This window comes from Rhincodon typus, chromosome 14 (genome assembly GCF_021869965.1).
Source record: "Rhincodon typus isolate 14 chromosome 14, sRhiTyp1.1, whole genome shotgun sequence".
Classification (NCBI taxonomy): domain Eukaryota; kingdom Metazoa; phylum Chordata; class Chondrichthyes; order Orectolobiformes; family Rhincodontidae; genus Rhincodon; species Rhincodon typus.
In genome coordinates, this window is record NC_063345.1 from 11,479,105 (window position 1) to 11,494,432 (window position 15,328).

The window sequence follows — 15,328 nt, forward strand, 5'->3', positions numbered from 1 at the left end:
ACCTCTGAAGACATAGCACACTACATAAGATGCTGGAGATAGCTGCTATTGATATGTCCCTTCCGCCAGCCAATATGAATAGATACCACTTGTGTTTCAGTGAGCCCACACTTTAATTTCTAATTCAGAAAGTGATGAGTTCAAGAGACACTGCAGGACGTGAGCACAAAAATTATCTCTAATGAGAGAGTGCTGCCCTGTTGGAATTATTGTTTTCAGGATGAAATGTTAACCCCAAACCTTTCACAGATCTGTCTTTTTAGCATCTTCAAGAGTCAAGTGAAGGAAAGTGGCGTGGTTTGGGTGGCATGGTTTGAGCAGAGTAGTGTCTCAATGGTTAGCACTGTTGCCTCAGAGCGCCAAGAACCTGTGTTCAATCCCACACTCTAGCGACTGTCTGTGCCAAGTTTGCACATTTTCCCCATGTCTGTGTGGGTTTCCTCCGGGTGCCCTGGTTTCCTCCCACTGTCTAAAGATTTGCAGGTTGTGTGGATTGGCCATGCTAAATTATCCCATAGTGCCCAGGGATGTGCAGGCTAGGTGGATTGGTGCATGGGAAATGCAGGGTTACAGGGATAGGGTGGATCTGAGTGGAATACTCTTTGGAGGGTCGGTATGGGCTGAATGGCCCACTTCCATACTGTAAGGATTCTATGAATTCTGTGAAAGTGGAAGAAAATCTTTTTTGTTTGACATGGAGGTGAAGTGGGAATGCTGAGGTTGGATGCTTGGTAAACAAGGATCAAACTTTCTCCTAGTTCTGAAAAGGGGCTGCCAGATCCAAAATGTTAACTCTGCTTTCTCTCCACAGATGCTGCCAGACCTGCTGAGTTTCTGTTTTTGTGTTAGATTTCCAGCATCAACAGTTCATTGTTTTATCAAACTTATTTGTTTTATTTTGCAGCCTATATCCAATCAAATCACATAATGGGATGGGGAGAGAAGGCAATCGAGCTCCGTTGTGTAGAAAATGGATGTCTGGATGGAGTGTTTATGCATAAAAAGGCACAGAAATTGAAATTCCTGTGTGAACGAAATGACAAGGTAAAAACCAGAATTAGGAATTTTATGCTAATGTTTAAACATTTGCCATACTACTCTCAGGGTCAGAGATTTCTGGAGTTTGTTAATTTGATTAACGTACCTTGTTAGTGATTTTTGATACTTCTTGAATACTTTGCTGTCTCTATGCTTTTAATCATGCATGAAGGGCAACTTTTTCACACGGAGGGTGGTATGTATATGGAATGAACTGGCAGAGGAAGTGATAGATGCGGGCACAGTTACAATATTTAAACAGGTACATGAATAGGAGAGATTGAGAGGGATAAGGGCCAAATGCAGACAAATGGGACTTGTTTAATTTGTAAAACCTGGTCAGCATGGATAAGATGGAGCATAGGGTCTGTTTCCATCTATGTGACTCACTGACTGGGCCACCGTTAATTGTCCATCCTTAATTGCCCAGAGAGCAATTAAGAGTCAATTACATTGCTGTGGGTTTCGAGTCCTATGTAGACCAGAATATCAGATTTTCTTCACTGAAAGGGTGTTGGATGAGTCTTTATGGCATTTGTTACATGGTTGTCATTAGACTATTTTTTTCCTGAATTTTTTTTGTTTGTTGTTGTATTGAATTCAAGTTTCACGACTTACCTTGGTCCAGGTTCAAACCCATATTCCCGGAACATTAGCTTGGGGTTCTGGATTACTAGTCTAGTGACATTAACATGATACCACAGCCTCCCCCAATGTTGAGTTCTCATCTGGGCCCCAAAATATACCATTAACTTTTTTTCCTTTTTTCTAAACCTGGGACAGCTAATTCTATGAAATGGCTTCTGATTCAGAAAGTTGGCATTCCAGAGATTTGAGCATATCATTTAAGCAGTGCAGCAGCATCAAGGGAGTTTTGCATTGACTGAGGTGATATCATTCAGGTGAAATGTTGAACTGCGGACTCATCTGTCTGTTTAAGTGCATTGCACAGTAAAAAACAAAATCCCAAGATATGTATGAGTTAACAAAATGTGGGACTGGAGGAACATAGCAGGCCAGGTAGCATCAGAGGAACAGGAAAGCTGACGTTTCCGGTCAGGACCCTACTTCCTGGTATCTCTGACTCCAGCATCTGCAGTTCTTGCTATCCCAAGATATGTATGGCCTTGTAGCTCAACAATAACATCCCCTATCTCTGGTCTACAACATCCAGAATAAGTCCAACCTCAGGGTGTGATGGCCACGGAAGTGTGTTGTAACATATTCAACAGGGGAGTGGGAACCTGAATTGTAGCTCCAGTGTACGGGAGGTTGAGAGTAGTGAGGTCATAAATAAGGTTTCAACCCTATCGCAGGAGTGTACCAGCAGCCAGGAAGGTGGTTTGAAGTGTGTCTACTTCAATGCCAGGAGCATCCGGAATAAGGTGGGTGAACTTGCAGCATGGGTTGGTACCTGGGACTTCGATGTTGTGGCCATTTCGGAGACATGGATAGAGCAGGGACAGGAATGGTTGTTGCAGGTTCCGGGGTTTAGATGTTTCAGTAAGATCAGGGAAGGTGGTAAAAGAGCGGGAGGTGTGGCATTGTTAGTCAAGGACAGTATTACGGTGGCAGAAAGGACGTTTGATGACAACTCGTCTACTGAGGTAGTATGGGCTGAGGTTAGAACCAGGAAAGGAGAGGTCACCCTGTTGGGAGTTTTCTATAGGCCTCCGAAAAGTTCCAGAGATGTAGAGGAAAAGATTGCAAAGATGATTCTGGATGGGAGCGAAAGTAACAGGGTAGTTGTTATGGGGGACTTTAACTTTCCAAATATTGACTGGAAACGCGATAGTTCGAGTACTTCAGATGGGTCAGTTTTTGTCCAATGTGTGCAGGAGGGTTTCCTGACACAGTATGTAGATAGGCCAACAAGAGGCGAGGCCACATTGGATTTGGTACTGGGTAATGAACCAGGCCAAGTGTTAGATTTGGAGGTAGGAGAGCACTTTGGTGATAGTGACCACAATTCGGTTAGGTTTACTTTAGCGATGGAAAGGGATCGGTATATGAAGCAGGGCAAGAGTTATAGCTGGGGGAAAGGAATTATGAGGCGATGAGGCAAGATTTAGGATGCATAGGATGGAGAAGGAAACTGCAGGGGCTGGGCACAATTGAAATGTGGAGCTTGTTCAAGGAACAGCTACTGCGTGTCCTTGAGAAGTATGTACCTGTCAGGCAGGGAGGAAGTGGTCGAGCGAGGGAACTGTGGTTTACTAAAGAAGTTGAATCTCTTGTCAAGAGGAAGAAGGAGGCTTATGTAGAGATGAGGCGTGAAGGCTCAGTGAGGGCGCTTGAGAGTTACAAGTTAGCCAGGAAGGACCTAAAGAGAGAGCTAAGAAGAGCCAGGAGGGGACATGAGAAGTCTTTAGCAGGTAGGATCAAGGAAAACCCTAAAGCTTTCTATAGGTATGTCAGGAATAAAAGAATGACGAGAGTAAGATTGGGGCCGGTCAAGGACAGTAGTGGGAAGTTGTGCGTGGAGTCCGAAGAGATAGGAGAGGTGCTAAATGAATATTTTTCGTCAGTATTCACGCAGGAAAAAGACAATGTAGTCGAGGAGAATACTGAGATACAGTCTATTAGACGAGATGGGATTGAGGTTCATAAGGAGGAGGTGTTAGCAATTCTGGAAGGTGTGAAAATAGATAAGTCCCCTGGGCCAGATGGGATTTATCCTAGGATTCTCTGGGAAGCGAGAGAGGAGATTGCAGAGCCTTTGGCTTTGATCTTTATGTCGTCATTGTCTTCAGGAATAGTGCCAGAAGACTGGAGACTAGCAAATGTTGTCCCCTTGTTCAAGAAGGGGAGTAGAGACAACCCTGATAATTATAGACCAGTGAGCCTTAGTTCAGTTGTGGGTAAAGTGTTGGAAAGGATTATAAGAGATAGGATTTATAATCATCTAGAAAGGAATAATTTGATTAGGGATAGTCAACACGGTTTTGTGAAGGGTAGGTCGTGCCTCACAAACCTTATTGAGTTCTTCGAGAAGGTGACCAAACAGGTGGATGAGGGTAAAGCGGTTGATGTGATGTATTTGGATTTCAGTAAAGCGTTTGATAAGGTTCCCCATGGTAGGCTATTGCAGAAAATACGGAGGCATGGGATTGAGGGTGATTTAGCGGTTTGGATCAGAAATTGGCTAGCTGTAAGAAGACAGAGGGTGGTGGTTGATGGGAAATGTTCATCCTGGAGTTCAGTTACTAGTGGTGTACCTCAAGAATCTGTTTTGGGGCCACTGCTGTTAGTCATTTTTATAAATGACCTGGATGAGGGCGTAGAAGGATGGGTTAGTAAATTTGCGGATGACACCAAAGTCGGTGGAGTTGTGGATAGTGCGGAAGGATGTTGCAGGTTACAGAGGGACATAGATAAGCTGCAGAGCTGGGCTGAGAGGTGGCAAATGGAGTTTAATGCGGAAAAGTGTGAGGTGATTCACTTTGGAAGGAGTAACAGGAATACAGAGTACTGGGCTAATGGTAAGATTCTTGGTAGTGTGGATGAGCAGAAAGATCTCGGTGTCCATGTGCATAGATCACTGAAAGTTGCCACCCAGGTTGATAGCGTTGTTAAGAAGGCGTACAGTATGTTAGGTTTTATTGGTAGAGGGATTGAGTTTCAGAGCCGTGAGGTCATGTTGCAGCTGTACAAAACTCTGGTGCGGCCGCACTTGGAGTATTGCGTACAGTTCTGGTCACCGCATTATAGGAAGGATGTGGAAGCATTGGAAAGGGTGCAGAGGAGATTTACCAGGATGTTGCCTGGTATGGAGGGAAGGTCTTATGAGGAAAGGCTGAGGGTTTTGAGGCTGTTTTCGTTCGAGAGAAGAAGGTTAAGAGGTGACTTGATAGAGACATACAAGATGATCAGAGGATTAGATAGGGTGGACAGTGGGAGCCTTTTTCCTCGGATGGTGATGGCTAGCACGAGGGGACATAGCCTTAAATTGAGGGGTGGTAGATATAAGACAGATGTCAGAGGTAGGTTCTTTACTCAGAGAGTAGTAAGGGCGTGGAATGCCCTGCCTGCAAAAATAGTAGACTCGCCCACCTTAAGGGCATTTAAATGGTCATTGGATAAACATATGGATGATAATGGAATAGTTTAGGTTAGATGGGCTTCAGATTGGTTTCACAGGTCGGCGCAACATCGAGGGCCGAAGGGCCTGTACTGCGCTGTCATGTTCTGTGTTCTATGTTCTAACATGCTGATTAAAAAGTAAAAGAAAAAATCCATGACCAATATTCAGGAACTCCAAATCAATTGACAAGTCACTTACCTTCTTGCTGTTGTAAACCTGGTAGTTTTACTTTCCTAAGGGACTGGCCCAACCATTCAGGACTTCAGTTATGTGGAAAGACCAGTGAAGCGTTAAAGGGAGATTTAATAGTTGTTTTCAAATTATGAGAGGTTTAAATAGAATTGATGAAAAGAAACTTGGTATTGGGTGATGACCTGGTAATAAAAGCATGCCGGTAATCAGCAAATGCATCAGAGGAGAACTGAGAAGAATTTTGTTTACCCGCAGAGTTATGGTCGGGAATGTTCTGCCTTAAAGGACAGTGCAAGCAAAACCAATAATGCCTTCAAGAGGAAACAATTGCAGGGCAATGAGGAAATATTAGCGGACTGGGGATACTGGAAGCTCTTTCAGAGGCATGATGGATTGAATGGCCTTTTTATTATTGATTTGTGGGATGTGGGTGTCGCTGGCTGGGCCCAGCATTTATTGCCCGTTCCTAGTTGCCCTTGAGAAGGTGGTGTTGAGCTGCTTTCTTGAACCGCTACAGTCCACCTACTGTCGGTTCACCCACAATGCCATTAGGGAGGGAATTCCAGAATTTTGACCCAGTGACAGTGAAGGAATGGCGATATATTTCCAAGTCAGGATGGTGAGTAGCTTGAAGGGGAACTTGGAGGTGGTGGTGTTCCCATATATCTGCTGCCCTTGTCCTTCTAGATGGAAGTGGTCGTGGGTTTGGTAGGTGCTGTCTGAGGATCTTTGGTGAATTTCGGCAGTGCATCTTGTGGACAGTACACACTGCTGTTACTGAGTGTCAGTGGTGGAGGGAGTGGATGCTTGTGGATGTGGTGCCAATCAAGTGGGCTGCATTGCCCTGGATGGTGTCAAGCTTCTTGAGTATTCTTGGGGCTGCACTCATCCAGGCAAGTGGGGAGTGTTCCATCACACTCCTGACTTGTGCCTTGTTAATGGTAGACAAGCTTTGAGGAGTCAGGAGGTGAGTTACTCATCGCAGTATTAACAGTTTCTGACCTGCTGTTGTAGCCACTGTGTTAATGTGGTGAGTCCAGTTGAGTTTCTCGTCAGTGGTAACCCCCAGGATGTTGATAGTGGGGTATTCAGTGGTGGTAACACTGTTGAATATCAAGGGGCGGTGGTTAGATTGTCTCTTATTCGTTGTAGCCTGGCATTTGTGTGGTGCAAATGTTACTTGCCACTTGTCAGCCCAAGCCTGGATATTGTCCAGACCTTGTTGCATTTGAACATAGACTGCTTCAGTAACTGAGGAGTTGCAAATGTTGCTGAACATTATGCAATCATTGGCGAACATCCCCAATTCTGACCTTATGATGGAGGGAAGGTCATTGACGAAGGAACTGAAGGTAGTTGGGCCGAGGACACTACCCTGAGGAACTCCTGCAGAGATGTCCTGGAGCTGAGATGATTGACCTCCAACAGCCATGACCCTCTTCCTATGTGTCAGGTATGACTCCAACCACCATAAAATTTTCCCCCTGATACCAATTGATTCCAGTTTTGTTTGGGCTCCTTGATGCCACACTCGGTCGAATGCAGCCTTGATGTCAAGGGCTGTCACTCAGTGCTTGCGAGCGCTGTTGATGACACCTTCCAACACTTTACTGATGATTGACAGTAGACTGATGGGGCATTAATTGGCCAGGTTAGATTGGTCCTGCGTTTTGTGTGCAGGACAAAAATGGGCAATTTTCCACATTGTCAGGTAGATGCCAGTGTTATAACTGTACTAGAATAGCTTGGCTAGGAGAGCAGCAAGTTCTGGATCACCAGTCTTCAGTACTACTGCCGGAATATTATCAGGGCCTGTAGCCTTTGCAGTATCCAGTGTCTGCAACCATTTCTTGATATCACGTGAAGTGAATCGAATTGGCTGAAGACTGGTATCTGAAATGCTGGGATGGATCATCCACTCGGCACTTCTGGCTGAAGATTGCTGCGAATGCTTCAGCCTTATCTTTTGCACTGATGTGCTGGGCTCTTCCATCATTGAGGATGGGGATGTTTGTGGAGTCTCCTCCTCCGGTGAGTTGTTTAATTGTCCGTCGCCATTCATGCTGGATGTGGCAGGACAGCAGAACTTATATCTGATCTGTTGGTTGTGGAATCGCTTAGCTCTGTCTATCACTTGCTGCTTTCGCTGTTTGGTATGCAAGTAGTCCTGTTTGGTGGCTTCACCAGGTTGACACCTCATCTTCAGGTATGCCTGGTGCTGCTCCTGCACTCTCCATTGAGCCAGGGTTGATCGCTTGGCTTGATGGTAATGGTTGAGTGGGAAATATGCCGGGCCATGAGTTGACAGATTGTGCTGGAGTACAATTCTGCTGCTGTTGATGGCCCATAGCGCCTCATGGATGCCCAGTCTTGAGTTACTGGATCTGTGCAAAGTCTGTCCCATTTAACACGGTGATAGTGCCACACAACACGATGGAGATTATTCTCAATGTGAAGGCAGGACTTTGTCTCTACAAGGACTGTGCGATAGTTACTCATACCGATACTGTCATGGACAGATGCAACTGCAGCTGGCAGATTAGTATGGATGAAGTCAAATATGTTTTTCCCTCTTGTTGGTTCCCTCACCACCTGCCGCAGATCGAGTCTAGCAGCTATGTCCTTTAGGACCCGACCAGCTCGATCAGTAGCACTGCTGCTGAGCTACTTTTGGTGGTGGACATTGAAATCCCCACCAGAGTACATTTTGTGCCCTTTTCTTCCACAATGCTTACTCTGAGTACTGATTCATCAGCTGAGGGAGGATAGTATGTCGTAATCAGCAGGAGGTTTCCTTGTCCATGTTTACCCTGAAGCCATGAGACTTCATCGGGTCCAGAGTCCTTCTCCAGAGTGACGTAACTCTACAATATGAAACCTTTACGTAAATGCAATCTTGTTACTTTGTGTTCGATAGTGTATATTACAACTACAACAACTTGGATTTGCATGGTGCCTTCAATGTGATAAATAAGCCTGATGTAAATATCCTGGGCAGTCCATCCAGATGAGACTTTCAGAGCTGCCATTCTTCAGTGGGTTTTTGTGACTTTTGATTGACAATTTTATAAAGAGATAACATAAAGTGGTGAGCAGAGGACCAGCAAATGATGTAGGCCCATTCTATGGTAATCATGTGCCAATTTATAGGTCGGTGCATCAATCCAAATTATTGATGTCATTGTTAAATCTATTATTAATCTGTTAAAGATAATTCTTTAAAGATAAAGATAAAGTTAAAGATAAACCCATTCTTCAGTGGGTTTTTGTGACTTTTGATTGACAATTTTATAAAAAGATAACATAAAGTGGTGAGCAGAGGATCAGCAAATAATGTAGGCCCATTCTATGGTAATCATGTGCCAATTTATAGGTCAGTGCATCAATCCAAATTATTGATGCCATTGTTAAATCTATTATTAATCTGTTAAAGATAATTCACTGGCTCTGGTTATTAACACACTCCACATTTTACTTCTTTTTCAGGTGTTCTTTGCCTCAGCTCAGTCTGGTGGATGCAGTCAGATTTATTTTATGACACTTGGTCAGAACTCTCTCTTGAACTGGTAGCCTCCAGGAATCTTGAAAACACTCGCTGGAAGTTGTGTTGCAAAGAAGTGGCCATCTTCACATATTCCCAGTCCCATTGACATAAACAGTTCTCGAATAATTGTGACAGTGTCAGACAAGAGCTGACCTTCCATCTACAACCAATGCTACAGTTGGGCATAAGCTGTTGCCACGTATTATGCCAATGACCAAAACTAGTTTCTGTAATTCTACTGATTTAAGTTCGGGTTGTTGTAGCATATAGACGATATATTACTGTAATGTTAAGCAAAAAAAAGTAGCTTAGTGTGCCAACTGTTTGCACATATATATAGATGTGTCCAAGGTCTTTTGCACAACCACGCCTCCTATAGTTCACTTGCACTACAAGTGACAACCTCCAATGTTTTACCCCAGTATTTTGTATATGCGGTATTTTAGGTGGGTTTTATGTTAGTAATGCTATTATTAACGCAGTGATGTACTGTATTTTACTTGAGATTAATTCTGTAGCATCTTTTCCAAAGTGACGTTCTGACCCTTCTGACATCCAGTGCACTGCACCCGCTGGGCTTTGGCTGATTCTGAAGCAGGTCAGTCAATCACTATCAGGCTATTTGCGTTGCACTTACTAGAACTCAGTGAGGTAGATTTTCAACTTGCTGCCTGGGTTTAAGGCCATTAGAAGCGTGAGTAAGCCATTTAACCCCCTAATTATGATATGGAGGTGCCAGTTTTGGACTGGGGTGGACTAAGTCAGAAGTCACACGACACCAGGTTATAGTCCGACAGGTTTATTTGAAACCACAGGCTTTCAGAGCTCTGCTGAAAGCTTGTAATTTCAAATAAACCTGTTAGACCATAACCTGGTGTCATGTGACTTCTGACTTTGATTGTTCACTTAGGCCGTGTCTCATCTCAAGAGTGGGATGGGGAAGGAGGAATGAGGTGAGTGGACGGATGGAGTCCTTCTGACACACCCAATTACATCCAGGGTGGGAACAGTAAAGTACAGAGATCCTTGCCCAAAGGGCACTTGGGGCCCTTGAAGATCATTTGCTGACCTTGTCTTACTGAGTGTACGATCAGTGACAGGTGAGGGCCACATTGCGTGGGCAGACCACCAGCTGAAACCTGGGCTGAGGGAACTGGGGTGGGGTGGACGGCAGTGTGGAGTGCGTTTGGGAGGGGGGAATGGGGTTGCGGCTTTCCAGGCATAATGTGCCCAGCAGTGGAATCCACCAACAGCAAGTCAAGCACCTGGAGAAAGATATCCCACTGCCCTCTAGACTGAGCCCATGTCCCTCCTCACTGGGGCCTCTCTGGTGGAGCTGGGAACCCCAACAGTAGGCTGTCTGATCAGGCTTGAAACCTGACAGGGCCCCTTGTGTAATGGCTGGGGCAGAGTTGTCACTAAGCAGAGAGTAGGCCCATCTCCACAGTCATTAATTCCCACTTGTTGCGCAGTTTCAGCATTGACTGCTCTGGCTCGAATTTTCAGATTGTGTCCCCTTGTTGTCAATTTCCTCCAGCACGGGTTATAATTTCTCTGGTAACTCTAACAGTGTCCATCCTGTGATGAGTTTCAAATGTCTCAACCTGCCGTACAGACAAACCGGCAGAAATTAAAACTGGACAGTTTTGAAAGCAGCCAATCCAACCGCAGTATCAGCTTTAAACCTCTGCGAGAGGTTGAAAATCCTCCATCATGGATTTGAAAACTTGAAGCAGTCCCCAGTCTGTGCCAAACTGTCCTAACGGTTTACCAAGAGCAAAGTCATGTCTCTAAAGATTTTGTGGCAATTTCATCAGTGCTGACAAACCCATGGGGCTGATAATGTGGATGGGAAAGTAGGTCTTGTAAGTTGAGTTTATAGCACGCCCTCACCACTTCAATATTTTAGCAACAGTTACAATTTCCCTTTACTTTGCTAATATCAAAATATAAATTGGATTTCTGCGGTAAAATCTCCCACAAGAGGGATGACAATAGTATTTGATGGTGCAAGTTCAGGTAGAGGTGCTATTCAAGATTTTTGAAGTGTGCAGAATTCCCTGCCCCATCCTTTCAGGTCACATTCGAGCAAATTAACTAACCATTGTCCAGGATTTATTGTGCACCACTACAGATACATTTTCTGATTTTTCATCCTATACTTAAGGCATGAGAAGCAGCAGTACACAATAGCTCCTGGTGGCCCAGTTTGGGATGAGTGCAGGAAGAAAACAAATGAGGGATAAGTGAGCATTTGTGTTGAGGAATTCTGCCATTCAGCTGCTATCACCCCTGCTGTACTCATACAATTAGTGCAATTGAAGATATGTTTAACAGATAAGCCTCTCCAATCAGTGCCAAATGATCTAACAAAGTACCAATAGAGCAATCAATGTTACGCTTTTATAGGTTTTGTGGCAACGTCTCCAGAGCTGCCAAACAAGCAGGGGATAATAACATGGATGGGAAGGTAGGTTTTGCACTTCCAAAGAGCAGGCTAGTTCACAGCAACCCTCCGCCCCCACCATTGCTTCTGTGGATTTTCTGTAGATGTGTTCCTGCTGGCTTTATCGCAAGTGCTAATTTAGCTGCTGAGTTCATCCAAAGGTCTGAGGAAAGGAAAGGCAAAACATAAAGAAAACAAAAGAGATGGCATGAACAAATTTTGTCAAGTTGAAAATGCTGAATGAAACAGACAGGGTGGATGCAGGTGAAATGTTACCCAGCCTCTTCCAACCCACATTTGGGGAGTCTAGAACCAGGAGACACAATTTAAAGAGGAGGGGGTCGTGATTTCTGTCCTTGGTCTTTGGAGAATTTCTTTTTAACTGGAGGCTTGTGACTCCACAGCAGAGGAATATTGAAATCTCAATCTTTGAGTATTTTTAAAGCATTAAATGATGGATTTTAATTGTCAGTGGTGTATAGTGTTATGGGGATGAGGTGGGTAAAAGGCAATAAAGTATTCAATCAGCTCCTACTCCTTTAAATCAAGGAGTTGTTTTCTAACCACATAAAGAGAACTAAAGCAAGAGTAGATCTGTTCAGGATATAAGTGTAATCTATGTGTGCAGGTGGAGAAGGTGGGTATGGTTCTTCGTGAAGACTTGTATGTTTTCATGAAAGAGAGGAACAATTCAGACATTGGGATCAGGAAAGAAGCATGTGCAATGTTTGATTAAATTAACAGAGTAAGAATGAACATATTAAAGCACTTACCTTTTTTGAAATTGGAAAAATCCCTTATCTTAAACAAAATCTATCTACTCTAGGCTGACCAGGCATCCAAGAGAAGAAATAGCAGAGACTCTGACCATCATTTTCTGATCTTTTCTGGCTGTGTGTGTGTGGTGTCAGAGGACTGGAGAACAACTAATGTTGCACCGTTGTTTAAAAAGTGAGCTGGGGACAGACTGAGTAATTATAGTGCCAGGTCAACCTAACCTTGGGGTGAGAAAATTATTGGAAAAGATTCTGAGGGACTGGAAAAAATCTTCATTTAGAAGTACACGAATGAATCAAAGACAGTTGGCGCAGATTTGTTTACAGAAAGCCATTCCGAACTAAGAGGATTGAATTTTTTTGAAGTCATAACAAGGAATGTCGATGAAGGTAGTGTGTTTGGTGTCATACGTAGAGATTTAAGCAAGGTTTTTGATAAGGTTCTGCATGAAAAACAGGTCAAGAAAGTAAAACCCAAAGCCAAGTAGCAACTTAGATCCTACATTGCCTCAGAGGCTAAAAGGAAAATGTAGTGGTCAATGGGTGTTTTTGTGACTGAAAGATTGTTTCCACTGATATTCCAAATGGCTCAGAACTAGCTCCCTTGCTTTGTGCAGTACATATGAATAATTTAGATTTGAATATAGATGCATCATCACAAGATTGCTGTGCAGTAAATTGGCAATGCAGTCAATAATTAGGAAGAAAGCTATGGTTGCAGGAACAGACTGGTCAGATGGGCAGAACGATGGCAAATGGAGTTCACACTGCAGAATTGAGAGATGATGCATTTAAGGAGATCAACTAGATGAGGGAATGCTCAATAAATCAGTCAGGCACTGAGAACTGTAGAGGAACCTTGGAGTGCATGTCCACAAATCTTTGAAGGTGATTGGACAAGTAGTTATGCTGGTTAAGAAGACACCTGGGATGCTTGCCTTCATGAGCTGAGGTGTGGAATTGTAAGGTCTGAGACATTATACTAGAACTGCGTAAACCACTAGTTAGGCCAAAGCTGGAATGCTACATGTGGTTTTGGTCACAGGACAACAGGAAAGATGTGATTGTACTAGTGAAGAGACTGACAAGGAGGTGTTTCCTCTGGAGAACTTTAATTGCGAGGAGATTTCAGCCTGTCTACCATTATTTGCTATGGAATAGAGGAAGCTGAAGGGAAACCTATTTGAAGTGCATAACATTATGAGGAATTAAGACGAAGTGGATAAGAAAGCTTTATCCACTTTGATTGGGAGGTCCATAAAGCAGGGAACATCGATTTAGGGTGGGAGGTTCAGAGGAGATTGGGGTGGACATTCTTTTAACCCAAAGAGTGATAAGGTTGGAAACATAGTGTTGGCAGAGCTGGTAGAAATGGAAACATGCATTGCATTTAAAAAGCATTTGGATGTGTAACTTAAAGTGCTTTAACATGCAAAAACTGGAAAGTAAGATTAGGCTGGATGTCTTCTTGTCAGCTAGCACAGATACAATGGGCTGAATGGACTCTGTCCATGTATTAACTATCTAGAATTCTGTGATCCCGTTAGCTTTTTGAAAAAGAAGAGTGAATGCTTTAAGTTTTTCTCATATTTTCAGCTTCTTCCCTGCCTCTGATACATGTGAGAAATTCTGTCACAGTTTAACAGATGGCTTGACCTGATTAGCCAGTCAGGTACAGTCTCGAATATTTCCTTCACATTTCCCTTTACCCTGCCTTCAGTTTTTTTTAGACCGCTGACCCACAGTTCAGGGAGGTCTTTGTAACACTCACTGAAGTGATAAGATGGACAAAGGAACGAAATAAGCAGAAAAGAAGAGGAAAACCAGCCTAGTGAATGAGTAACATTTTAAAGTGATGTGCAAATGAAGCAAGGGGTGATGTGAGAACATACTTTTTCCCACAGCGGGTAGTTAGGGTATGGAATGCACTGCCTGGAAATGTGGTGGATGCAGGTTATATTGAAGCATTGAAGAGGGACATTAGATGGTCATTTGGATAGAAATGGTGTGCGGGAGATATAGGGAAAAGGTAGGAGGTTGGAATGAGGGAATAGAACAGGTGCAGTCGTGATGGGTCGAATGGCCTCCTTCTGATCCTGGGATGCTTGTCTTCATGAGCTGAGGTGTGGAATTGTAAGGTCTGAGACATTATACTGGAACTGCGTAAACCACTAGTCAGGCCAAAGCTGGAGTGCTACATGTGGTTTTGGTCATAGGACAACAGGAAAGATGTGATTGCACGACTGACAAGCAGGTGTGTCCTCTGGAGAACTTTACTTGTGAGGAAAGTTCAGCTTGGCTACCGTTATTTTGCCATGGTTCTGCAAGTAAGGAAGAAAGAGAGCACACAGGCAGAGAAATACGGAGCAGGAATCTTTTTGGGGTGTTGCAGTCTTTGGAAGCCATCCCCGACCCGAGATAAAACGTCAGTGGGTTGGTGGGGGAGGGAGCTCATGCCTGAACTCAGCGGTTGCCCTGCAGCAATTCAATATTAATTGCTTTAGGGCGAGACGCCTGTCCATTTCTCAGGAGCTATCACCAGTCATGGTGTCTATTGTTGGAATGTAGACAGACTGCAATACCAAAGAGCCATGGACGGTCAGGTCTGAAGGTTTCAATGAGTGGGTTGAGGGGTTGGATTTAAGAGACCAGGGGAAGAAAGGGTGAAAAAGAGTGAATGACCTTGGGAGGAGCTCATTCTCTGATGGGCTCAAGGGATCCCACAAAAGAAACCATCCCTCTTGGTTGAGAGGTTGAGCACAGCTCATGCTGCTGGATGTCCTGCATGGCATGGAGCTCTCTATTTCATGGTTGGCACAAAACAAAGCCATTAATTGTCTACCTTAGGCCCTCAAGAGACCCAAGACCAAGCCCAATACCACCTCTGCATCCTGCAAAACCTCAGGCAGGTCATTGCAGGAGGATACAGGCAGCAGGAATGCCAGCTGCTGGATATCTTAGTGTCCATGCCTTTACATCCATCAGTGTGGGGTACAAAATCCAGCCAATGAAGTGAATGAAGCAGGAAGAGGATGAAAAAGAAGGATTCAAGTCACGGGTAAAGAATACTTGGAGAAAGAAATGAGAAGAGGGTGAGAGAAGGTGGTGAGCAGAAAGAGAGAGGACAGAGAGAGCAAAGAAAACAAGAAAGTGCGTGGAAAGAGAGCACAGAGACAGAGAGATGCACGGATAAAGAGCAGAAAGAGAGGTGAGCAGAGGGGGAGATAGGTGAGCTGAAAGAGAGCAGA

General features: G+C 44.1%; 1 protein-coding gene across 2 annotated transcripts in view; it reads left to right on the forward strand.

The window, feature by feature from the left end:
- The window catches only part of si:zfos-2326c3.2 (mitogen-activated protein kinase kinase kinase kinase 4), a 254,941-nt gene extending 245,748 nt beyond the window's left edge, over positions 1-9,193 (forward strand). For both annotated transcript variants that reach the window (XM_048605155.1, XM_048605156.1), the window contains 2 exons: positions 905-1,044; positions 8,801-9,193. In XM_048605155.1, the coding sequence (XP_048461112.1) occupies positions 905-1,044; positions 8,801-8,884 (224 nt within the window). In that variant the 3' untranslated portion in view covers positions 8,885-9,193. The remainder of the gene's footprint in view (positions 1-904; positions 1,045-8,800) is intronic.
- The last annotated feature ends 6,135 nt before the right edge of the window (positions 9,194-15,328 follow it).